This window comes from Pleurodeles waltl, chromosome 1_1 (genome assembly GCF_031143425.1).
Source record: "Pleurodeles waltl isolate 20211129_DDA chromosome 1_1, aPleWal1.hap1.20221129, whole genome shotgun sequence".
Lineage (NCBI taxonomy): Eukaryota > Metazoa > Chordata > Amphibia > Caudata > Salamandridae > Pleurodeles > Pleurodeles waltl.
The window spans coordinates 567,978,954-568,005,551 of NC_090436.1; the positions used below are offsets into that span (position 1 = coordinate 567,978,954).

A 26,598-nucleotide genomic window follows, 5' to 3' on the forward strand; every position below is an offset into this window, starting at 1 on the left:
ATGGCCTCACTGCCTGTTGTTTGGGGGCCCTTTTCGGTTTCGAGATACGCAGGAGGAATGGTCACAACTTGAGGGGTACAAAGCAAATGTAATGTCTTGCTCACTTTCTCGTCCCATTGTTAGACCCGGCTGTGTGTGGCAAGCCATGCCTCCCTTGTCTCTTGTGTGAGCACCTGTTTGAGCACAGTTTGAGCATGCAAGGAGTCCTGGAGAAGAGTGCCCTCCCCAGTGACAATTTAATTTCGCTCAAGATTCAGCACGTGCGCCTCGAGGTCCCTCACCCTCCGCTGGACGTGATCTCGCTGCCCTTTGCAAAAAGTAATCATGTCACCCTGAGCGTGGCCTCTGACACATTTGTCAGCAAGCTTCTTGGAACTCCTCCACCTGAAGGAATTATTGGCTCATTCCCCAGCCTGTCGCAAATCGGTGGGACCCCTAAGAGGCTATTTGCCAGAATGTGGGCATTCAGCACATGGTGGCCCTCAGGACAGGGCTAATGGTGTAACAAAATTTAAAGAGGCCCCCATGCAAAGTACCCGTAGGAAGCCCCTTCCCTCTTGACCCAATTAGGCACATGGTACTGTGCTGATGGGGCCCCTTGGAGCTTGGGGGCCCCCCGCACCACTGGGGCTGTGGAGGCCTTTGTTATGCCCCTGGGCACACCCACAGCAACACCCATTGCACGCCCCTCTGACGCAGAGAACTGTGTCGGAGGGGTCCATATTTACAAGGAGGTGTAACGTCACAAAAAGTGGCATTACACCTCCTTGTAAATATGGAGCAGAGGTTAGCGGCACTGGAGCGTCACGTAAAGTGACCCTCCAGTGGCAATAGGGGCTCTTATATATGCCCCGAGGTAGGAAGGAAACTGGACTTGGTTTACAGAATTTACTAGATATAGGTAGTCTTAAGACTAGGAAGACAAAGAAAGATGGGTCGGGTAATAACGGTTTTGTTTTACCTTAAACCAGGGAGCACATGTTTAAGATTGTCTTAAACCAGGGAACAACTTACTAATATTAATGGTGCCTTGATTCGGGAATAAACTTCTTTAAATCAGATCCAATTTCTCTCTGTATGCTTTTTAAAGTTTTGCATAAATGTGAAAGGGATTATGGTTCACATACCACCAACAAATTCCCTTTATGCCCTTTTAATACAAATGAGCCTCGTATGCATGATAAGGGGCTGACCTTTGTTAGGCCTACTCTTTTTAACAATTCATTCCAAATATGAGAGACTGTTTGGTCTATTGAACAACCAAGCAACGGTTAAGGCAGCTACACAGACCACAGTAATCAATACTACCCAAAATCATATTGTAGGAAAATCTAAAATTAGTGGACCACCCAATGATAGATGGGATAAATACAGCAAATAACGAATCATTCAGAATACACAACAGATTTAGGATATGTCGGAAAGAGCTGGTCCAAACAGAAGGGACATTGTAGTAAAACATTACTAAGAAGGCGTAACCTCTTCATCTCTTGATTCGAAGTGGCACAAAAGTAGAATATCCTGCTTCCCGACTGTGGCGCACATTTGAACACAAATGGCTTGCCCAAAGTGGTATCAATTCCAATGTCTGAGCCCTCCAGCTTCATCACCTCCAGGGGTCGACACTTTCCCTCGTCCTAAAAAAAGAGAAATGAAGCTCATTATGACATTAGCAGTATGAAATATTAATCCAGTTTGCAGTTAAAATACATGCAGCAATTTATTTGCATTTTTTGCATTCAGAAATTGTACAGATACATAAAGGAGTAGCGTTGGTGAACAGATAATGTATGACAGATCGCAAAAGTGTATGAGTTCTAATTGGAATCAGTAGATGGCAAAATGCTTTGCTTTTGCTCAATTTGTATTTAAAATAAGAATAAATACCTAAGTGAACAAATAATAATAATAATTCTGCCTTATTGCCAAGCTGTTAACAGTGGATAACACACTGTCAAGATGGAAGTAGCTGCTGTTAATTGCCCACCCTTCCATTATCTGCCCAAACCTAAGGTGAGAATGCATATTGATGGCAATTAGCAGCTGCACAGTTCAACAGCACATGGGTAATAAAACCATTAGCACCTGTCCCACTAATTTGACTGAAAACTGGCAGACAAAGACATGAACTGTCCTTGCCTGTTCTATGTCCCTTCTTCGCACTCTTTGCTAAACTAGGAAAGCATGTAAGCAACTCTAGTTAGTGCCAAGATTCTGAGCAATCCAGCGTCGATGTCGGCATTCTTTGGAGGGTGTTAAATAATAATATAAGATTTCAACTTAATATTGAGTTTGCGAAATGAGATTATTTTTATAAATGTATGTATAAAACCACCTGCATATAATTTCAATCTTCCAGATGCAATTTCCATTTTGTGTTTGTTAGTATTCTAGCCAGTGCAGCATGAGGTATTCAATATTGACATGGAATAATGTTGAAAGCTAGTACATGGTCTCTTAGGGCCAGATGCACTAAGACTGGGTTCTCCAAAAGCGGTTACAAATTGTGCACCAACTACAAATCCTATCTGATTATGTAATTATCTAAATAATAATAGGTCAGTTTGCAAAATAGGGAATCGCAGGGGGTTGCAGAAGGACCTGCCCAAACAATACTCATTAGTCTTGTCATAATATGTAGCAACCTATGAATAGCTACAATCAGAAGAATGGTGGCTCTCAAGGGACAGCTTACTACGGTCCATGTGATTGCATTTGAAAATGGGAAAAGAGTTTATTTAAGCAGCTCACTTTCCCTTAAGAAATCAGGGCTGCTTTAAAACAATGCAAACAATGTAAACATACTTGCATTTGCAATTAGCCAAAAACCTCTATGAAGCCATAATGTATAAACAAACAGCATTAATGCGGGTGGAAACATGGTTTAAGAGTTACAAAATAAAATAAATGATTTAATACAAAATATATAAATATACAAGTGCATTAAATTGCTCACTGCATCAAACTATCAGTTTCATAAAAAACAGTTGTTTTATAAATATGTGCTATTCGGTCACTTGAAATGCTAAGAAGCAACACAGTCATTGTAAAATAACAGCTCCACATTTCATTTGCAGTGTTTAAGGTTATAGGAACTGTAGTAACTTTCGATGTAGACTCTTATTTTGCTGGCTGTTTCCTCAAAACAAATGTAAACACTAATCCTACAATATACCCTTCTAGCTTTGAGTTGTGGCTAGAATCATAAACTACTTTCTAGTTCAATAAAAGATAAGTTGGTGAAATATCCAGGTCTGTCTCTACTTTTTTATAAAATGGGGGTCATATTTATCAATGTGGGGTGTTACCCTTGCGCAATGCAAGGGGGGCACACGGCGATGCAAAGGTAAAGTAAGATTTATCAAGCCACGGTAGGCCACCTTGCGTGGCCCTCAGTGACTTGATCAATTCGTATTAACGTAATACAACCCAAATCGTTATGTAGTGTTACACTGCCCCAGGGAGATGCTCCATGGGTGGAACGTGGGTGTTCCCACACATCCATCAATGGATTTTGGCGCATTCAGAGATTTACCAACACTGGAAAAACTAGGAATGCATCAAAATGGTAAGGCTCCAAAGGGTAGGCACAAGGAGGAGACATATCTTTATTTCTCCTCGTTGTTACATCTTTCTAAGTGTACTGCATTCTGCAGCACACTTCGAAAGAGGAAAGTGGCCGTGAGGATTGTTTTTGTGCAGGAAGGTGCTCCTTCCTGCACAAAAACAATCTTGCCTACAATGCAGGCACCCTTGCATCATGTTGGCACGAAATAATTCTAAATATGCCCCAAAGCTTGCTTCTGTGTGCACATATAACAAATATCTTTGATACACTTTCTGCATATACTGAATCTAAAAATCTAGTCTATTTGACTTCCTTACACATTTTATGTGCAGATTTGGAACAAAATACTTATTTCCGTTCTAAGGCAACAGAAAGATAGTTTTAGCTTAATATTCTGCCTCCCTGATTTAGTGATTGTTTCATGTCTCAGTACAGCGTGTGCTGAGATCTTAATATATCTCTCAGCTTTTGTCACTTCTGTATGTCACTCTCACAGGAACACACCAGCTGTTGCATCCAATGTGCCATGGATAAACAATGCAAATATACAGGGGAAGGAGAGGCCAGCAAGATTGCTGACTAGATGTGTCTGCGGGAAGCTCTGGCGACCCCTTCTTAATACTAGCAATATCCTGCCACCCATCTGCAATTGAAACAATCCCAGCTGCTGCCCTGACTCAGTAAACTTAGGGGATGCCTGGAGCCCAATGCCATGGTCTGAAGATGAGGAAATAATCCCAACTACAACCCGTGGCCTAAGTGGGGCAAAGATGGAGAAAATAGTGGTAGGAGGCCACCTGATCTGATAGCCAGCACAGTTGTGTCTGGGGAGATGGTTCAGGGACCGCTGGTGCACCCGGGACCCTGTGGGTTACGGCGTGCCTCTCTTCGCTGCCGTACCACTTAAGACGGAGCAGCCCGGACCTTCTCGCTAGAGTGCAGAAGAGGCGGCCACCCTGCGGACAAGACCCAGTGACGGACAAAGCAAGACGTGGCTGAGGTGGATGCAGCCTGGGACCCTGATGTGGCAGAGAGGTAGCTATGGCATCCACCAGGGTGAGAAGTGCCCACAATCTTTTGCACACATTGATGTGGACCCCTTCCCTGGCTACCCTTGTCCCCTGACAAAGAACTGCCGGTACTGCGAAACTATGGGCCTGAGACTGCTGCAACTGGGGCCCACGCAAGACCTCCGCCACTCCGGCAACTAAAAAATGGACATGCATAGGTGAGGGCGGCTGATGGCTGGGGGCCCCCGGGAGAACGGAGAGATAGTAAGACGTCCTTGTGGCAGCTGGTGGAATGGGGGTAGAGCACCTTGCGCCAAGCATCTTGCGGCCTGAGGGCTCACCTTGCCAACCAAGCTGAACCTTAACACTTAACACCAGGTGAATTGGGGGAGTGGGAGACACACTTGGTCTGGATTGACTCTACTCTTGGGGCCCTCCACTCCAACTCCCTATTTTTTGCACTTCATCTTCAGACAGTCACAAAGTCATATAAAAGGGGTTCGCAGAGATCAGATGGATCCCTGTGATGCTGCAGGGGAGACTCTCCCCACCCTAGTGCAATTCAACAGGGTGGAGGCCCGCCGCTAATCGACGTGGGACTGTGAGTCGGGCAAGTGGGCGAGTCCTCCCCCCAGTTTCTCCTCTGCTGTGATTGCCACTGACCTCCCTGACTGCAGTGTTACTACCTGGAGGAGCCAGGTCTAAGCAGTCAGGACATGGGAGGGAGGATAAAGGAGCAGTTCTCAATGTGATAACCCACAGGCGCGGGAGATCGAGTGTGGGTGGGGGCTCCACGAGTGTGACTTGGAACACGCTTTTTGGGCGCTTCCCTGGAGATACATGCTGGGCTGGCCTGGGGAGTGGAGGACAGTAACCTCAATTACAGCTAGGGGTGATAACCTACACAACATAAAGTTGGTGCTAATACACACATAAGTCACTGGATATCGTGTTTGCGGATTGCTCCTGGGGATGTTGTCTGCAGAGTGCCCATGGCAGAGGTGAAGAACGGACACCCAAACAATGGCCAAAAACAAGGACCCCAAACACCTCAGATGGGGCAAGATTGACCGATACATGAGGGTGGCGAGCCCCCAGAGGAAAACACAGGCTGCCACACCGCCACTGCTGGATAATGCAACATGGCAATCCAGTCCTCCTGCAAGGTTCTTGAAGGGAGGATAGGGGAGGAGAGATCTGAAGTATTCCTCCTTTGTCAGGATCTCTGGAATGTGAATGAAAAGGTGAGGACAGCAGAGACTAAGATCTCCGATGTGTAAGATACAGCCCAGGGACTGCATAAGGAAGTTATGAAACTTCACGCTTTAACTATAGATCTGCTATGGAGGGTAGGCAATGCAGAAAACCTGGCATGGAGGAACAACTTATGCTTTGTGGACATTTCGGAAGGGGTAGAGGGACCTAACCTGGCAGCCTTTCTGAATTAATGGCTGAGAGCTTCGTTCCCACATGAACACTTCTCACCATAATTTGTTATAGAGTGGGTCCGCCGGGCCTTAAATGCCAGACCCTGCCTGTGCCCCTTTGTGACCAGTGGTAGCCCGATTTCTCAATTGTTTGGAACTAGACATGATCCTACGAGAAGTGCAATGCCTGGACAAGGTCCACTATGAAAACACAAAGGTCATGGTTTTCCCGGACTACTCGCAAGACGTCCAGAGACAGCATCATACGTTTGACTCTGAGGACCCTCCACTTACAATATATGCTATTATACCTGGCAAAACTCACTTCTTTTTTTTAGGGAAAGGCCCACTTCTTTCACTCGCTGGAAGAAGCATGGACTTGGATCTAGGAGCGACCGCCTCAATGGACCATACCAGGGGAGGCCTTTGGTTGGAACATTTTGCCCATAGGAGGGGCACGTCCTAAAGTCTACAAAGCTGGAAGGTGGCAACGGGTACAAACACAACAGCGATGGCATAAGGGAACTCCACTGACTGATCACCGGCAGGCACGCAGAACGAGAATCTCCTCGGGCACTGAGTATGAACAAACCCTGTACATGAAAAAGTCTAAGAAGGGGTCTGCGCTGGGTGAGACTACCCTGTGCTGCCTGACGCTAGACTCCCACCGGCCTCTGAGCACCTACTGGTAGCAGTGGTTGCCGATCTGGAACAAGGCCACTTGGACATTGTGCGCCAAGGGGAGGGGGTGCAACAAATCCAAGACAGGACTGGCAATTGATACAGGGCACAGAGCTGCTGAAGTAGCAGAATGTGACTGGCACACTTTAATTTACTCCCCCCAGTTATCTACGGGATCTTTGTGAGAGTGTTTTCTTTTTTTGCTAGATGGAGGATTCCCCCCTAACGGTACTGAAATGGAATGTTGAGGCCAGGGCAATAAAATTAAGAGAGGGTTAGTGACACAATGGCCCATATTTATACTTTTTGACGCAAAACTGCGCTAACGCAGTTTTGCGTCAAAAAAATTAGCGCCGGCTAACGCCATTCTGAAGCGCCATGCGGGCGCCGTATTTATTGAATGACGTTAGCCGGCGTTAGCCGCCGGCGCCGTCTGGTGTGCGTTAAAAACAAACGACGTACACCAGGCAGCGCCGACGTAGGGGGAAATGGGGCTTGGGCATCAAGAAATGGGGCAAGTCAGGTTGAGGCAATTTTTTCGCCTCAACCCGATTTGCGCCATTTTTTTTTCACTCCCAACCCCCATAGAAATGACTCCTGTCTTAGCAAAGACAGGAGTCATGCCCCCTTGCCCAATGGCCATGCCCAGGGGACTTATGTCCCCTGGGCATGGTCATTGGGCATAGTGGCATGTAGGGGGGCACAAATCAGGCCCCCCTATGCCACAATTTTTTTTTTAAAAAAACACTTACCTGAACTTACCTTAATGTCCCTGGGATGGGTCCCTCCAGCCTTGGGTGTCCTCCTGGGGTGGGCAAGGGTGACGGGGGGGTCCCTGGGGGCATGGGAGGGAACCTCTGGGCTCCTTCAGAGCCCACAGGTCCCTTAACGCCTGCCTTTTGCAGGCGCTAAAAAACGGCGCAAAAGCGGCCGTACGTCATTTTTTTGGACCCGCCCACTCCCGGGCGTGATTTTTGCCCGGGAGTATAAATCCGACGCACATGCCTCGGAGTCAATTTTTTAGACGGGAAAGCCTACCTTGCATATAATTAACGCAAAGTAGGTGTCCACGCTAAAAAATGACGCTAACTCCATGGACTTTGGCGCTAGACGCGTCTAACGCCAAAGAATAAATATGGAGTTAGTTTTGCGTTGAAATTGCGTCAAAAAAAACGACGCAATTCCGGCGCAAACGGAGTATAAATATGCCCCAATATATCAGGAGCACTTCAGCCTGATGTGGTTCTCCTTCAGGAGACACACTTACAAGGAACACATTGCTGCTTTCTGCGGCAAGGGGCATACCATACACTGGTACACACAGGATTTACTAGTGGAGCCTGTGGGGTTGCTATAAAAGTGAGAAAGAACTCTCCCTTTCAAGTGATTAAAACATGGGTGGACCCAGGCAGTAGGTAGGGCGGTGTACAAGGCTGTCGGGCGGATGGAGATGACCATTTTGAGCATGTACGCTCCGCCGTGAATTCAGGCACCCACCCCGGCCAAAATCACATACTTTCTTCTTGAATCAACCTCCTCCCTACATATCCTAGTGGAGACTTCAATGAGATTATGAATGTGAGCATTGACTGTTCAAGCACACAGACCACCCCCCGCATCGACAGCACTCTCACAATTAGTAGACAGAGTGGACCTGACTGATGTATGTCAGAAACTACACCCAACAGACCAGAAATAATCCTTCTTTTTAGAGGCCCATTGACTGCATTTTAGTACCCATGTGTAGGAAGTTGGCTCTGTATATAGTATCTCAAAGTTCCCCTTAGAGGTTGATAGTCAATGGCAAAATTAGATAGATAATACTAATGCTCTATTTTGTGGTAGTGTGGTCGAGCAGTAGGCTTATCAGAGGGTAGTGTTAAGCATTTGTTGTACACACACAGGCAATAAATGAGGAACACACACTCAAAGTCTTAACTCCAGGTCAATAGTTTTTATATAGAAAAATATATTTTCTTAATTTATTTTAGAACCACAAGATTCAAGATACAAGGTAAGTACATAAAATGCAAGGTACTTCACACAGGTAACTGTGAACTTTGATTTAAAACAGTAGTACACACAGTTTTGGTTAAAATGGCAATGAGCTATTTTGAAAGTGGACACAGTGCAAAAATCAACAGTTCCTGGGGAGGTAAGTGTGGTTAAGTTTCTCAGGTAAGTAAAGCACTTACACAGTCAGTCTCCTGGGCATAGGCAGCCCACTGTTGGGGGTTCAAGGCAACCCCAAAGCCACTGCACCAACAACACAGGGCAAGCCAGGTGCAGAGTTCAAAGGAGGGCACAAAATACATAGGCACCCATGAAGAACAGGGGTGCTGCGGTCCTAGTCTGCTTACAGGTAAGTACCTGCGTCCTCGGGGAGCACACTAGGGTGGTTTTGTAGAGCACTGGGGGGGACACACAAGCCCACAAAACACACCCTCAGCGGCACAGGGGCGTCTGGGTGCAGTGGACAAAGTAGGCGTTGGGTTTGCTATTAAAAGCAATAGAGGGACCCGGGGGTCACTTAGGTGATGCAGACAGGGCACAGGGGGGGTTCTCGGGCCAGCCACCGACTGGGCTAGGATGAGGGCCACCTGGTGGTCACTCCTGCACTGGTAAGTGGTTCCTCTCGGTTCTGGGGGCTGCGGGTGCAGTGCTTGGTCCAGGTGTCGGGTTCCTTTGTTACCAGGCAGTCGTGGTCAGGGGGAGCCTCTGGATCCTCTCTGCAGGCGTTGCTGTATGGGTGTACGGGGTTCGTTTCAGGGTGCCCACGTTGTTGGAGTCACCTTGGAGTCCTCTCTGTGGTGTTGGTTTATCCAAACTCGAGACTGGGGCATTGGGGGCAGAGTGTGAAGACTCACGCTTCCGGCGGGAAGTGGAGTCTCTTTAAAAGTTGATTTAAAGTTGAGGTCGCTAGTCCCGTCAGATGTGTCGCTGTGCAGGTTCCTTGAGTCTGGAGACAGGCCGGTAGGTCTGGGGCCAAGTCAGTTGGTGTCTCCATCGTCTCTGCGGGGCTTTCAGGTCAGCAGTCCTTCTTCTTTCTTCAGGTTGCAGAAATCTGATTTCCTGGGTTCAGGATTGCCCCTAAATACTCAATTTAGGGGTGTGTTTAGGTCTGGGGGACAGTAGCCAATGGCTACTGTCCTTTGTGCCTCCTCCCTGTGGGGAGGGGGGGCACATCCCTATTCCTATTGGGGGAATCCTTCAAACTCAAGATGGAGGACTTCTAAAGGTAGGGGTCACCTCAGCTCAGGGCACCTTAGGAGCTGCCCTGACTGGTAGGTGACTCCTCCTTGTTTTTCTCATTATCTCCTCCGGCCTTCCCGCCAAATGTGGGGGCAGTGGTTGGAGGGGTGGGCATCTCCACTAGCTGGGATGCCCTGGGGTGCAGTAACAAAAGGCATGAGCCTTTGAGGCTCACCACCAGGTGTTACAGTTCCTGCAGGGGGAGGTGAGAAGCACCTCCACCCAGTACAGGTTTTGTTCCTGGCCACAGAGTGATAAAGGCACTCACCCCATGTGGCCAGAAACTCGTCTGGTTGTGGCAGGCTGGCAGAAACTAGTGAGCCTAGCACTATGAGTCGGACTGGTATTCAGGGGTATTCAGGGTACAATAAATCCAACACTGGCATCAGTGTGCATTTATTGTGCTGAGAAGTTTGATACCAAACTTCCCAGATTTCAGTGTAGCCATTAGGGAACTGTGGAGTTCGTAATTGACAGACTTCCATACCATATACTCTTTATGGCTAAACTGCACTTACAATGTCTAAGGTTTTGCTTAGACACCCACCGTAGGGGCATAGTGCTCATGCAACTAAGCCCTCACCTGTGGTATAGTGCACCCTGCCTTAGGGCTGTAAGGCCTGCTGTTGGGGTGACTTACCTATACCACAGGCAGTGAGTGCCTGTCGACTTAGCCATTTTCTCCCAACCAGCACACACAAGCTGTGAGGCAGTGTGCATGTGCTGAGTGAGGGGTCCCCAGGGTGGTATAATACATCCTGCAGCCCTTAGAGACCTTCCCTGGCCAGGGATAGCATTTACAAGGGACTTATCTGTGCACCAGGGCTGTGCCAATTGTGGGATCAATGGTACAGTTTAGGGACGGAACACTGGTGCTGGGGCCTGATTAGCAGGGTCCCAGCACACTTTCAGTCATAACTGGCATCAACAAAAGGCAAAAGGTTAGGGGGTAACCATGCCAAGGAAGGCATTTCCTTACAGCATGGGAGAGGTGGGGGATATCAAAAAGACAGACCACCAGGCCATGGGCCTATTGGACCACTTGCTGCTGTTAGTCACACTGGGGTGGCTGAAGGACAGACAAGCCACAGGTTGGAGATGGAATACTTTAGACCTAGAAGACAGGGTGGTGGCGCATGTGCTCTGAGTAGACACTGAGTTATAGTTTGCAGAAATCAAGGGACAGTGACTTCTAAGGTGATGCTTTGGGAAGCTTATATGGTTGTTCCATGGGATAGGGCACAAAACCTAATTGCACAGTGTAGTAAGTTGGGTTCTGGTTGTAGTACACTCCCACTTCTTTGCCTGGTGTCACTATGTTTCGGATTGTAGTGCACTGGGTTCCAGCTAACCAGGACCACAATGCCAGTGCTCTCTCCCCTAAAATATGGGTATTGGTAAACTCTACACCCCACAATTGTCATACTGGTGCACCCATGTAAGTCCCTAGTATATGGAACTTAGTTACCCAGTGCATTGGTATACCATGGGTCTCTCATGGGCTGCAGCATGTATTGTGCCACCCATCTGAGCCTATGTAACTGTGTCTACAGGCCTGCCATTGCAGCCTGCATGAAATGGTGCATGCATCCTTTCACCAAAGATATAAAACGTTCCTTATATCCTAGTCACTGCACTTGGACACTATAAGTCTCCCTCTGGTAGGCCCTTCAGCCCGAGGGCAGGGTGCATGTCCCTAAGTGTGAGGGTACCATTGCATGAGCAGGGTACCCCTACAAACCCCAGGCTCCATTCCCTGGGCCTTGTAAGTGTGGGGAAGCCATCTTAAGGTGTGTAGTGGACACTGGCCAACATGAGTGGTCCAACTACATAACGGCTTCTCTGAACCTAGACATGTTTGGTATCAAAACTGTTGGAATCATGCAACTACACCGATTCCAGTGCTGGTTGCATGATCCCATGTACTCTCTGAGTTCCTTACAGGATCCCTCAGTTCTGCTTGTGCAGCCTTACGGGGTCTGGCTGCCAGCCCACGCTGCTGCTGGCCCCAGACACTGTTCTGCTCTTGAACCTAACTGAAGCAGGGTAAGACAAAACAAAGGATTTTCTGCAAGGGGAAGGTGTGACTACCACTCCTCTTTGGAATAGATGGCTTTGGGCTGGGGTGGGGTGGCCCCTGAGCGTCACCAGACTGATTTGAATGGCACATTTGGTGCCCTCCTTGCCTAACCCAGTTTGCACCAGTCAGGAACCCCCGATTTCCAATCTGGCGTGAAACCACACAAAGGACAGGGGAGTGACCACCCCACATCCAGCTTCCACGGTAAGGAGGTGCACAGAGCTCTGCCAGGTAGCCACTTGCTTCTGCCATCTTGACAATAGGATGCGCAGAGGGTCCTGGGAGCATCTGACTGGTTACGCCAGGTTGATGACATCCCCGACCCCCTCTGACAGAGTGACAAACCCCCTTTTAATTTTACTTAAGGGCTCCCCGAGGGTGGGTCCTCAGATTTGTCGAACAAGACTCTACAAGGAGCTCTACGCACATTTGGTGCCCTTCTTGAATAATCTGGTTTGCACCACTTCAGGAACCCCCGGTTCCCGCTCTGGTGTGAAACTGCAGAAAGGACAGGGGAGTGATCAACCCACTGTCTAGCTCCTTCCCTAGGGAGGTGCACAGAGGTCTGCCAGGTGGAAACACGGTAGACAGAGGCCCCTGGGAGCATCTGACTGGTTAGGCCAGGTAGATGACGTCCCTGGGCCCCTCTGATAGGTGGGTCACCCCAGAGAGTGTTCAACCCCCTTTTTGTGTTACTTAAGGGCTCCCTCACAAGTGGGTCCTGAGATTCATCGAGAAAGACTCTACAAGAAACTCTCTGCAAGACATCTTCTGCTGCTGGCCTCTGGAACTGCTGCTGCTCTGCTTTGGAACCAAAAGAGTATGGTGGGAAGGCTCCCACTGCAACATTGTTTCTCTGGATCCCTCAAGAATTCTGCAACATCCAAGGTTGTGCATCTTCCAGGGTCACAAAGATTCTGTTTGCACCTGGAAGTATGAAGGAATCTCCATTGGAGTGAAGGAGACACTCCCCTGCATCTGCAGGCACCTCAAGACAGCGAGACCGGCTGGTGGATCCTGCTATCCCACAGAAAACTTGAAGGCTCTGCTCACAGGTTGTGGTTCTGTGGTCCTCTTTGGGTCCCTCCTGACTTCTGATCCACTTGGGAGACTGCAGGACTGTGCTGCAGCCACTGGAATAGCAGCCCTGTGCACCGCGACTGTTGCCAAGGCTTGTTGGCTCCTCCCCTAAGGGATCTTCAAGCACCGAGAAGACCCAGCCTCCAGCACTCTTCAATCTCTGGGGGCTCTGATGACTTCTGCTGGCCTTCCTGTGTGCTGAGTGCCAGCCCTGGCTCCCCCTCAAGGGTAGAGTCCCCTGGACCTTGCTGGTCCCCAAAACATTTCAAATAAATCTTCAGCATTTTCTTGCATTTGCCAGTGGTTGTTGGTTACCTGACTGGTCATTGACCCTCCTGCCATCCGGCAACCACCAAGGGACAGCTTGTAGTTGACTCCTAAGATCTTCTGCAGCTCCTCGACCCTGCAGCTGGACTTCTTTCACTAACCTGCAGGAACTTCACCTCTAGGAGGGTGAGCATTACCACCTGCACCACCCGGGCACCTCCAAGGGTGCTGGACTCTGTCCTCTTCCTTTTCAGGTCTTCCACATCTGGAATCCATCCCTGGGTTCCACCGCCCTGGTCCATGGGTCACGACAGCAGCTGGACAATCCGAGGCTTCCATTGACTTCAGCGAGGGTTTTGAACGCACTTTCACCCCTATGCATCTGTGTCCCCTGGTGTAGGTACTCCTGTCTTCTGGGTATCCTCGGGTGGGACAGTCTCCAACGTCTGTTGGTTTCCTCTGGGTCCACTGGGAAGGATCCTGACACACACAAACTCCAACCACTGCTTCACTGTCTTAGTCTTTGGGATGACTGGCTAGGTAACCACTCTGCACCTTGTCACTGGGGGCACTTACTGTACTTACCTCTGGTGTTTTCATCTACCCCCAGCCACTAGCTAACTACCACACTTACTTTGGTTGGGTTCACTATTTCACATTGCACTATGTATTTTATGCTAATTCTGCTTTTTATTTGGAGTATTTATTGTGTGTAGATACCTCCAAAGGGAGGGATACCAATGCTAGTCTAGTAGTTAGTGCTGTAATACATAATCCATTATTTTTGCAACACTTGTGTGGTTCTTTCTTGTGTGAGAGTTACTGTCTGACTACTGTGATATTGCAAGTGCTTTACATTCCTCCTGGATAAGCTTCAGCTTCTCACTTCAGCTACCCCTAAAGAGCCTTTGCTACCTGTACACCTAAACACTATCACTAAGGGTTGCCTTGACTCAGTATAAGGTGCCACACCATAGGTGTACACTATAAACTGAGCCACCCTCCTACACACAGAGAAAGAAAAGGGAAGCACATGAGCTCAAAGAGTTGTAAACTCGGATACTACAACTTGAAGGCTCCCCAGGCTTGAGAACGGAACTGCTCCTCCTTAGCCAGATCACTACTCTACAAGTGAAATACAGAGACCTAGCACAAGAAAGGGCCAAAAAAACATTTTGGCCACTTTACACAAGCTATACGATTCAGGGGACAAGGCTGGTAGACTGCTGCTGTGGCTCAGTAGGAAACAACAACACAACAAGAAGCTAGATAGGTACAGAGGATTTGGGCTGACATGGGCAGACCTATGATACAGACGCCCAAATTGTGGGGGAATTCACTTGCTATTATGAGCAGATCAGTAAGGCCCGACCCCTACATGGCTCTGACAAAATCACACACTACTTGGTGACAATAACTTGCCTTGGGCTAAATGAGACAGCAAGAGAATCCCTAGACCTGATGCTGACTGAGATACAGGCAGCAATTACCAAATTATGCTCTGGGAAAACATCAGAGCCAAACAACCTCCTGGCCAAGAGATATGCAAACTTACTTGGACCCAATCTACTGGGTGTGTGCCAGGAAGTGAGAGAGTCTGGGGAACTCCCTCCAAATCCCTGGAAGGCTGTTAATTATAAAAATACACAAGGAGTTGAAGCTGAGCGATAGGTGTGAGTCCTATCACCCGATCTCTTTGTTAAATGCAATGAAGCTGCTCACCACGGTTTTGGCTACACGTCTCTTGCAGGTTATTTCCCCACTGATCTATCATGATCAACCACGTTTCATGCCGAGTAGGTCAACACAGCTTAATCTCCAGCGAGAACATAACTGGCTCACCACGGTGCAAACACATGACTCACCACATATTTTTCGATCCCTGGAAGCCGAAAAAGAGTGCAATGCAGTTCATTGGCCCTTTTTGGACCAGACATTGTGCAAGATTGGCCCACAATTAAGAAAATTGATTGCACCCCTGTATGGCAACCCTTTCACAGTAGTTAGGGTTAATGGAAAGATCTCTGCAGAGTTCTCGATAGGTAGGGGTCGAGACAGGAGTGCCTCTGTCACCCCTCCTGTTTGCCCTCACATTAGAATCACTGGACTGTATGGTGAGACAACACCCCAGCATATATAGATTCTGGATTTCAGTAACAAATGAACAAGAGGAAAAGATGTTGCTCTGTGCAGACGATATGCTCCTCTACATAATGGATCCCATGAATAATATCCTGCTGCTCTTCCGGACCCTGCAGGAATATGGGACCCACTCGGAGTACAGAATCAACTGGGACAAATCTGTATTATACTCTCCACAGGAACTGCAAGATCCCCTCCTGACGCCACTGGGGCCTTGGGTCACCAAGGATGGGTTTAAATACCTAGGGATCTTCATGACAGCGGCAGCTATGCTCCAGCCGAAACGTAGGTAGAGTTCTATCAGACTTCTATTCCAATGTGGTTAGATGTAGAGGGCTCCCACTCATGCTAATAGAATGAGCAGCCCTTTTCAAAATGATTACCCTCCCCAAATTGCTGAATGCACTCCAGAACACATACTACTCAGTCTCTCAAACAGTATTTACCAAAATCAACGCACAGCTGAGGACACTGTTGTGGAACGATGGCCACCCATGGATCGCGACCAGGATGGTACAGCGTAACCCTTATAATAGAGGGCTCACCTTCCCTGACGTTGAGGGTTACTACTGGGCAGCACACCAGGTAAATATTAATGATTTGATCTTTGTCTCACAAAACCACCCAACCTTTCATCTTGAGCGGGTGCTTATGGGGTAGAAATCCCATCTACAATCTCTGTATGGAGGGCCAAGCTCTTGTAGCCTCTTTGAGGCCACAAAAGTTGCACTTATGCCCTGGCATGAGACCACCAAAAACGTGGCTGGGCACACAAGATTACTAGAGAGATACCTCTATGGAAAGGAGCATGGTTAAAAAAAACTGGCTAAACTGCTGGGTTTTGAATTATGGGACACAATGGGCATTTCCAACTGTGGGAGACATCCTTGAAAATAAAGACATTTTGCACTTCTCAACGGCATGGCGAGAATACAACCTACACCTGTCACAATTTTTGAAATATGCGCAGCTGCTGCAGCCATGACAGGCTGAGGGGTTCAAAGAACTTGAGATCCCAGAATACGCTCCACTGGAAGGGAGGATACTAATGGAAAAGCTGGGGAAGGCTGCCATCTCATGCACATATAAAATGTTAAGCAATAACATGCCTGACACATTGGGTAGGCTGAGAGATAGATGGGGACAGAACATGGGGGAGCTCGAGAACTTGGATTGGGAAGCAGCACTGATACTCCCTTGAGAAGTAGCCATTTAATTGCTTTTATGCCTGATTCAATTTTAAATTCTCCATCGGGCATATTATGACCGTCAAAGTCTGCACCATATGGGAAAGGTCCCCCACACCGTTATGTCTGTGATGTTCGGAAGCGAATGGTTCCTTTATACACACACTCTGAGAATGCCCCAATCTACAGCCTTATTGTGAGGTTAGCATTCAGGAACTCACAGCTATATTAGAGGTGCCACTCCCACTTGAGCCAAGGTTTGTGTTGTTCAGGATCCTAAATGATGTAGACATCCCGTGATTTAAACTCTTATTCAGTGTGCTTAGATTGGTGGTGGTGAAGGTGGACATAGCTAAATACTGGGACGTGCCGGAGGTGCCTAGCCTACACAAATGACAGAAGGGCGTGGACTGATATATGGCAGTGGAAAAGGTGGTCTACCGTAGTTAAGGCTGCCCACGCAAGTTTGACAAAATCTGGAGCTGGTGAAGAACATACTAGTGGCTGGGTATTACGATGGACACTCATGAGTCAGCCCATGACACTGTTGTTAACTCACCATAATTCAACTCAGAATCGAAAGCTTCATGCCTTCATACTAAGATATGTTATTGACTTGTGTGCTGGCTGTACCGAAAGATATACTGCTCCTTCCACATTATGCTCTGTACCTTGGATACTTTATTTGACAATATTGATGTGTTTCACGAATCACTGTAATGTTTTTTCCTTCAGCTGGTTTTAACATAAAAGAAAAATATATTTAAAAACATCATACAGGCCTAGTCTAAGGGCCCCATTACGAGTGTGGTGGTCCCCACTTGCGGTGACAGTTGGATTGCCGCACTCCAGGCAGTCTGCCACATTACAAACCTGATGGGTGGACCCACCAGGGGGCTGTTTTCACCGCTATGAACATCGTTCCTGACGTGCTGACTGCGGGCTGAGTTGAAGTCAGCGCCGCTGTTCCGATTACAACTCAGCTTTCTGCCAGACTTTCCATGGTGGTCACCCCGCCATGGAAAGGCTAGTGGAAACCCTGTTCCGGGGGCCACTCAGGGGCCCCTGCACTGCCAATGCCCATGGCAGACAGTGCACATTTCGGTGGTACTTGTGTGCTATGGTTTTGGCCCCGGCTCCCTTCAGGGAGGAGAGACCAACACTGTAGCAGTGTTGCTGCTGGTCAGCCCAGCTTGAACACATAATACAATTTGTAATATGCTTGGGGGGGATGCCACCGGTATGACTGTGGTGTCCTCCCTGCGAGGTTGGCAGTCAGCTTATCCGACCGCCAAACTCGTAATGAGGTCATAAATTACTCAAGTTCAATACAACTGAATACAGTTTAATCACTGAAGCCTGTAGCATTTTGAAACTGAATGCAGATCATATATTCCAAATGCATATTTCTCTGATGTTACTACACTGCTCACAATATACTCATGTTCAGCACGGGTTAAGGATCCCTAAAAATACATATATTATCACGTTACAAAGAAATGATCAAATCATGTTTGTAAACTGGCAGTTACTGTGCAAATTTAAAAATGATAGAAATTGAAACCCTCCCATCCATTTATAGTTCTTAGGTCAGCCGTAATAAACATCCACTAATCAAAGCTAAAGGGCAGGACTGGTCAATGTAACCTTGGCGGTGGTTCAACCAACTGACATTGTGTGCTCCGTAAGTCCAAAAAGGCTTCCTTCAGTGACTAAAATCCAGGGTTATTACACACGGTTTCACTCTAAAAAATGATAAATGTCTTATTTGCATCCCTTACCAGAGGGAGAGAAGCTATACACACACGAGGAAATAAGAATCATGATACACGGACTGGTACATGAGTAGGCTCTCACATACTAGCGCTGATGTGGGCTGTGGTTAAACATGAGAAGGTAAAATAACATTTTAATTGACCAACTTCAGGTAATGTATTATTAGATGATCTTACTTAGACCTTAAAATTAAGAAGCAGACTGTGTCAACAGTTTTGCAAGTGGCTTTGCCACATGAAGTTAATCAGAAGTGAAGCCAATCGGTTTATTGTTTGCACTCCTTTGATCACGATTGATATAATATATCAATAGCACACAATCATGCTGCAAGGGCCCTGAAGGACTGAAGAAATGTACGCCTGTTTGGTCAACTCTTTACAAGTACTTCAAAAACCACTCTAGCTGCTATATAAAGTATATTTGATCAGAATTGCCAGCAATCCAAATTACAAGATCTTTTTCGAATACATTATCCTATAGATTCTTGATTGTAATTTGGTAATTTGGAGTCTGTAGTAGGAGTTTAATGCTGATATGTTTAAAGAATATACTTTTAAATGATATTTATGCTTTTTTTGTTGATACCTAAAATACTAACTGTATCTCTAACTGGTATGCTTTAAAAGAAAATATTAATAATATACACAGGTATCCATTTCCATTGTGTAAGTGTTCAGCGGTGGCCTTCTCCCATTGTAGGTAGTGTTGACAAGAACCCAGGGAGTCCTCTGGGTAGTAGTTTCCCCTACTCCCCCACCTTAAAATGATCAACAATTGTAAGTAATCGTAATTTTTATAACATAAAACAACTATGTTTCCAACATGCATTGATCTCTGCACTAGCAGTCATGTGGGTTAAGTGGTATAGCCGCTACCCATTAAATGAATAATCATGAGGAGTCAAATGCCACTTAGCAAATTAAACTTGTTTACCAAAGTCAAGATTAGTGCATCCTGTTTTTGGCAAAAATAATGGAAGCCACGTCAGCATGCAGTACTCCTCTTTGAGAGAGGTGTAGTGTGACTATATGCAGACCAGGCCTTTTGCTTTTTATTTTTTATTTTCATCACTGAAGACCATCCAGTCATCCTTTTATTGTTCTTGAAATAGGTTTTCTTATAGTATACTTTACATGTTAATTTGTTTTGTAAAACTATTTTTGCTTTTATTATGATGTTGTATGTCATACCATTTAATCACAACAAATACATATATGGGATAAAGTACTCCCTTCCATACATTATACGGATATTGCAAGTCACCAAGGAGGTCTATGACCACATAGAGGTGATTTGCAATATCATTGTCATTTATAGCAGGGGTATCTTACTCCTTTTAATACATGGTCACACCATCATCTTCACCAGAAACCACTTAAATACTTGGGGCATATTTAAGAAAAGTGGTGCTGCATTCAATGCAGTGCCACATTTCTCGCGCCCCTTAGCGCCCCCTACTGCCACCATGTGTGTGCTGTATTTCATACACGGCGCATCATGGTGCATGGTAGGGGCAATAGTGTCAACTTTTTAATGCTACTGATGTACTTTGCAGGACGAGGTCCATTTTGATAAATTGTGTGCCTCTTTTTAATGGCTCCTCAGAGCAGGCATTAAAAAATGACGCTAAAAATGGCGCAAAGAAATCTTCTGGATTTCATTGTGCCATTTTTTCTGCCCCCTTAATGGGGAAACGCCCCACTTGCATACATTATGCCTCGCACGGGGTGAATATGGCACAGCGATTTTTGAAGCCTAATGCCACATTAGCGTCAAGAAAATGAAGCTAATATGGCGCTAGAGCTTATTAAATCTGGACCTTGGTGCACAAGGAGAGAGCACGTCTGCAACCATTAAGAATAAACACAGAATCTGATAGATACTTGTTGCAAAAAGTTATTAGAATCTGGTAAATGTAAGTCCGTTTTTTTTTAAAAGGCATAGTAGCTCGGAATGTGTAAAAACATGCAGAAAGATTCTAACTTTTCTATTTCTAGAATGACCAAAGGAGCGCAAACAATAAACAGATTGGCATAAATTTCTCCTATAGAGCTAGAAAACCAGAGCAAAAGAAAAAAAAAACTTTTAATTTTGTTTCTTAAACACCTGCCTTAATTATGCTCTGTGACCCGACCTGCCTTTCCCTCGGCTGCTGGCAGCATGCACTGTGACATCATAAATCCTCTAAATCCTTCCTCCCCTATTATTCTGACCATGTTTTTGCTGGTACTAGGACTCTGCACACTTTACCACTGCTAACAAGTGCCCAATGTGCTTGTGCTCACTTCTCTAAAAACATGGTAATATTAGCTTTTCCACAATTGGAATATTTAATTTACCTCTAAGTCCCCAGTAAAGTGTTCTACATTGTACCTAGGGCCTATAAGTTAAATGCCACTAGTCAGACTGCAGCACTGATTGGGCCACCCACTTAAGTAACCCTTTAAACAGGTCTCAGGCCTGCCATTGAAGAGCCTGTGTGTGCAGTTTTAAACTGCCATTTCGACCTGGCAAAATAAACCTTTTGCCAGGTCCAAACCATCTTTTTTAATATATATGTCACTCCTAGGATAGGCCCTGGTCAGCCCAGAGGGCAAGGTGCAATGTATTTAAAACTTGGACATTTACTTTTTAGCTTTACATGTCTAGGTAGTGAAAAACTACTACATTAATTTTTCACATCCCATAAGATAACATTGGAGTTGCCTTATTACACTTTATAGGTATACTTTTAAACTGGAAGAGATAATTTTTTCAAGTTTGGTGTCTTTGAAATAACAATTTACAAACCTAACTTATGGTGAGGTAAGATTTTAAATTGCAATTCTGAAAATGCCACTTTCACAAAGTTGGCATTTTCCTGCTTCAGCCATTTGGTGCATTTTGCCTGTCTGTGGTCACATGACAGAGTGTAGTTGGCAGTTCGATTTTCTGTATTCCCCACAGACAGCGACCCCATGGGAGCTTAGGTGTGACTTGATGCGCTATCCTGGCAGGGTGGGGGAGAGAAGCTGCGCACAACCTCACTTACACCTGAATAGGCTGTGTTCTGTCCCAACACAAAGGACTGAATACCCACTGTCGTTAGTGTGGAGCCATTGCAGGACACCTGTGCTCTTCAATGGATGGCATGCCTTTTAAGTCTCCCTAACTTCAGAAGCACCAGTGGGTAGAAGAACTGGACCTCATACACTACCACTTCAGTGCACTTCTGGACCTGTGGATACTCTGCCATGAAAAAGGGCTGCTGTGCTGCTGAAGCACTGCCACTCTTATGGCATGCACTCTGCTGGACCCCTTTGCTGAGCTGACCTGTGCCCTGCTGCCCTCCTGCCTGGGAGTGAGACTGACTGGACCTGCATTTCTCTTGAACCCAGAGTGACTCGAAGGGCTAGTTGGCCAGCCTACTTATCTGAAGTCTCAGGGACACACTTTCAAACAACCTACTTCTGCCCTTGGACAATGCCATCTGTGAGTCTACCCTGCAAAGTGGTGGCACCCCAGTCCTAGAGCCTTGGAAGTGGGCCTATGGTGCTTGCCAGCAGAACCGACACATCCTCTCTGCTGAACGATGCATCCCTGAGTAGAACCGATGCATCTCCTTGGTTGAGCGATGCATCCCTGAATAGAATGAAAGCATTGCTGCTGCAACTTGGATTGCACCCATCGCAAAAAACTTGCATTGCCGCCGCATCTTGGGTTCAACACATTGCTTTGGGAACCCCTGCTGTGCAATGCTTCTGATGCACCGTCTTGACTACGCAATGCATCCCCAGCATTCACCTTCGCATCGCAAGCCCTGTTGATAGGGTCCTTGACGTCGGTGCAATAGTACTGCACACTGGATCTTCGCGGCATCTAAGAACAGATGCATTGCCTCGGCTGCATGATGCATCTTCACTGCGGATCCACACAATGCTCCACAACCAGGATTTAAGATGCTTTGTTCAGCAGGCTTAACTGGACCCCTGTAGCTTGCCTGAGCTCCATTGTGATCAACCTAACTTCTCACTTTGTCCCAGTCCGGTGCAACCCTATATCTCCAATAGTGCTTTGTGCTTCTTGGAGTTATTTTTACCTATAACTTGGAAATTCAATAGCTCTGGTTCTACTAATTGGATTTGTGTTGTTTTGGTCTTGCTTTATTTATTAAAATCTACTGTATTTTTCTAATTCTGTTGTGGGCTCCTTTTGTGGTGTGTTTTCACTGTGTTACTCTTTGAAGTGTTTCGAAACTACTTTAGACATTGCTTCTAAGTTAAGCCTGACTGCCCTGTGCCAGGCTACCAGAGGTTCAGCACAGGTCAATTTGTGGTTTGCTTGTGTCTTATCCTGGCAAGGATTATGATTGCTGCTTGACCAGGGTTTACACCCAAGTCAACCAACACGAGAAACGATAGATGATAGTGCAAATTCACAATGGAATATAGAAAAACATGATAATAAAAAGAAACATATATTAAAAAAATTGTGAAATAAGGTGAGAAAACAGGAATAATACAAATCAACACATATATGTGAAACAAAAGATAGACATAATATGCACAAGCTTGATGGCATGAGAAAAGAAGAAGGGAAGAGGCCAAGTGAGGCTAAAGGAGGGGGTATCAGGTGGAAAAGGAGAAAAGCATGGGAGATAGAAGAGTGATAGAAGCAAAACAACTCCATGGCAACAATAAAGATTTAGGTTTGTGGGTAACAGGAATCAATATTACTGAAGAACATCATCTGTCAGAGTCTGATATTAGAGGGAATGGATGGCAAGGAAGATGTGAGACCCTATTTAAGTGTAGCGATTAGGCTTAGAAGTAAATTTAATTACACTGGAGTAATCGGAGTAATTTCGGTAATTCTGTGTCACAACTGGCTCAGAATTACCACTAATAATGCAGTTATGCACTCTCTCGTAACTAAGAGTAATTTGGGGGAAATACCTACTGCGAGGGTACATTTACAAAGCACGATTGTCTGTTGTTTATGTGCTGTTAAATTTAGTGCAATTTTCTTGACACAAAGTGTATCTTCACTCCCATTTTGGATGCCGGGTTGCATTCTGTGCTAAGAAAACGAGAGTTAGTTGGGGAAAATTCTCCCTTAAGTGCACACTGCTATCTTGCTTCCTCTTTGGACACAAGGGGCACTTTTGTGCTAAAAAAAAGAGCTCTAAATGCCAAATTACTCTTCTCCTGCAATCCAGCATAATCGCCCAAACTTTGTAGCTGGTTCTACGTGATTACACAACATGGAATAACGCAAATTAAATGCATTCCTAGTAGAGATGCAGTGTCACTGCACTCAATGAACCAGTGGAGTAGTCATACAATATTCCAAAACAGTGAACGGGAAAGGAGGATGCTCTGTTCAAAGGCATACTATCTGTGGGTTTCTGATCTTAAGGTGTTAAAAGAGTGCCAAAATGCTACGGATAAGTCTTGTTTGCACAGCATCAATTACAAAGGAAAAGAAAAGAACAGTACAAATGAGTCATCAATATGCAAACAGCATCGAGCCAATAATGAAGGAAAAAAGGTAAAAAATCAGCAGTGAAAAGGGAACAGCCTACATAGCATAGACCACCATACCGTCTGCATCCTCCCTCTTGCAAGAGGCCTGCCCCCCTCTGCGTGTTGACTAGGTGCTGCCTTGGCCTTTACCTGGCTTTAGAGACAACCTTCAATTCAGTAAGGGAAAGTTATCACTACCTTTTACCTTTTTCATTGGGTACATGGACAGTATAATGAAGTGCCAAAAGGTGATGGATTAGAAATTGATTAATTACACATAAAGGAGTAATTCAAATGTTTACAGTGATTACAGGATATCTTGCAGTATGCAAGGAGGTGGAGGCCAATGCAAAACTTACAAGATAATGCATGCTGGACGTATTGTCTTTAAAAGGCATGGCTTAGGGCAGCTAGAACCGATGGGACAGTGCTTAATTTGTGCTTGTTGTTTCCGGTGTGAAGCACCAGCACTTAATTTTGTGGGCCGGGGCTTATTCTTGTACCTCAAGCATTTGCTGCGATAAAATACACATATGGGAAGGACGAAAGAAGGGAAAAACGAAAAAGTGTCACAATGGGAGAAAGCAGAAAGCTGCCAGAGTGAGATGAAGGGGCAGGGAGTGGCTCTACAATCCATATAGAGTCTATATGGATTGAAGAGGCCCGAGATGGCTTCAGGATTATGCTGCCTCAGTATTCCGTATTCTCTCATTTAATTGCAGCAGCTTCTTGTTTAAGAAAAAGGCTTTGAGCACCGTCACGTTTTTATTTACAAATTAAGCAGTGCGATGGGAGTGTTAGAATTGGTGAGTATAACGGAAAGATGTATACTTGTTTACTGCGACATAGAAACTGAGTGGGAGCCACGTCGTTTTTTAGTGTTAGAGTTTCCTGGGAGTTATGCTACATACAAAATGAGTTGTCTGAGGCAGTCATTCCATCTCCTATAAGAAAGTATTGGTGCAACAGGAAGCTACCGTTAGCTGTGGCTTGTAACATTAACAAACCTTTCCTTTGAGAGCTTTTCCGGAAGCACGATCTTAGCTGAGCTTTAGCAATTAGGAATCTGGGCTTGTGGAGGCCTGTACTTTTCTATGTACATCTTTACTCGAAGGTTTTTACTTGCGCAAAGGTTGACGAGAAGTCACCACATTTTCCTCTAAGGAAAGATTTTTTGAGATCTTTGTAAAACACTGCATGCCACCAGCCACGACTAATAAAGGTATGACAGAATATCGAATTACTTATGTAGTATTTTAGCCTCAGCAGCCTGATGAGGGCAAATGTGCAATACAAACATTTATCACACAATTGTCCGAAAATAATCTTTCTGATGACTTAAAGATTGTCCACCACCTGACATTCTCAAGTGATGCAGTCCAATTTAACACAAATGCGTAGTCACTCTGCACAACACGTTCTAGGACTCCCTAACGTAAAATACAATCCAATATTATGATCTCCTCCCCAAAAAAACCCTTAGCATTTGCCATGCAATAGGTCTTGCATATTTTGAACAAGTTAATTGTCATCTTTTGACAACAGCGCCCACGAGCATAAACAAAAAAAATGAGTGGAAACTAAGAGAAGATAATGTTACAAAATAAAATAAAGTTGGCTTTAAAAAAAACAAAGTTGCAATTTTGTATGTCCTGCTGGGCACGTTTTTGCAAGTCACAAGCCTTCTGTTTGCGGGGGACTGGAAGTTAGAACAGAATAGTGCCTCAATCACGTCAGGAGCAGTGGACCGGCAGAGGAATGGAAATTATGTCAGACATGCCTTTACGAATTACGAGGCTGTAAAGAAGAGTGCCACGCAAACAAACAAATGGTGAGCGACACATAGCCTCCAAGCCCTTTACTGAACACAACAGTGTCTCGCATGCAAGATGCATGCACAAGCGCATGCACTCGCAGACTCGACCCTAAACAATCACATAAAACCAAGTAACAAGGAGTATCTGAACAAGGAATACAGTCTATAAAGAAGTCAAAAAGCCTTTGCATCAAAATAGTGTGTACAGTCTTGGACTGAACATTGGCTTTGCGACATTGTGGAATAGAAAACATATGCATTGGACATAATAATGTTTTTTGCTGAGAGTAATTTTAGTGGGTAGGAGTAAATTCAGTAATATCCGAACTAGTGGGTCTAACAAATGTATCTGCACTTGCTTAGTACTACATTCAACTGCAGTGGGAGCCACATCCTCACCTTATCAGTGAGCAGACATTCCAAAGAAAAGCATGGAGGCAGAATATTAAGACCACTGGGGCCAATATTCGTGAACAAAACTGATTGTGAATCTAAGATCAAACCTGAGCCACTACTGGTAGCAATACACAATTCACATACCCCATCACCCACTGGCTTTCTTGAATCAACCTTTATCAGCCATTGGCATGAGACTTTGTCGTTTGTGTCTTTGATAAGCCCAGAGGAGTATTCATCTCTCAGCTAATGCTGTGGTCTAGTTGGGTATCCCTTTGTCTCCAGTCAAGTACTTGCATTGAACTGCATGAGGGCCTCCTTCACAACTACAGCTTTCTGTCCACTTATGTGGATCCATTCTGTGTGTCGTACTCAAATGTGCTAATGCTGAAATCTTTAGCACATTAAACCC

General features: G+C 45.7%; 1 protein-coding gene across 1 annotated transcript in view; it reads right to left on the bottom strand.

Moving 5' to 3' along the window:
• LOC138285815 (uncharacterized) overlaps nt 1–26,598 on the bottom strand; it is a 569,249-nt gene that overhangs the window by 68,764 nt on the left and 473,887 nt on the right. The window contains exon 9 of the mRNA XM_069226216.1: nt 1,480–1,637. Coding sequence (XP_069082317.1) covers nt 1,480–1,637 — 158 coding nt within the window. The remainder of the gene's footprint in view (nt 1–1,479; nt 1,638–26,598) is intronic.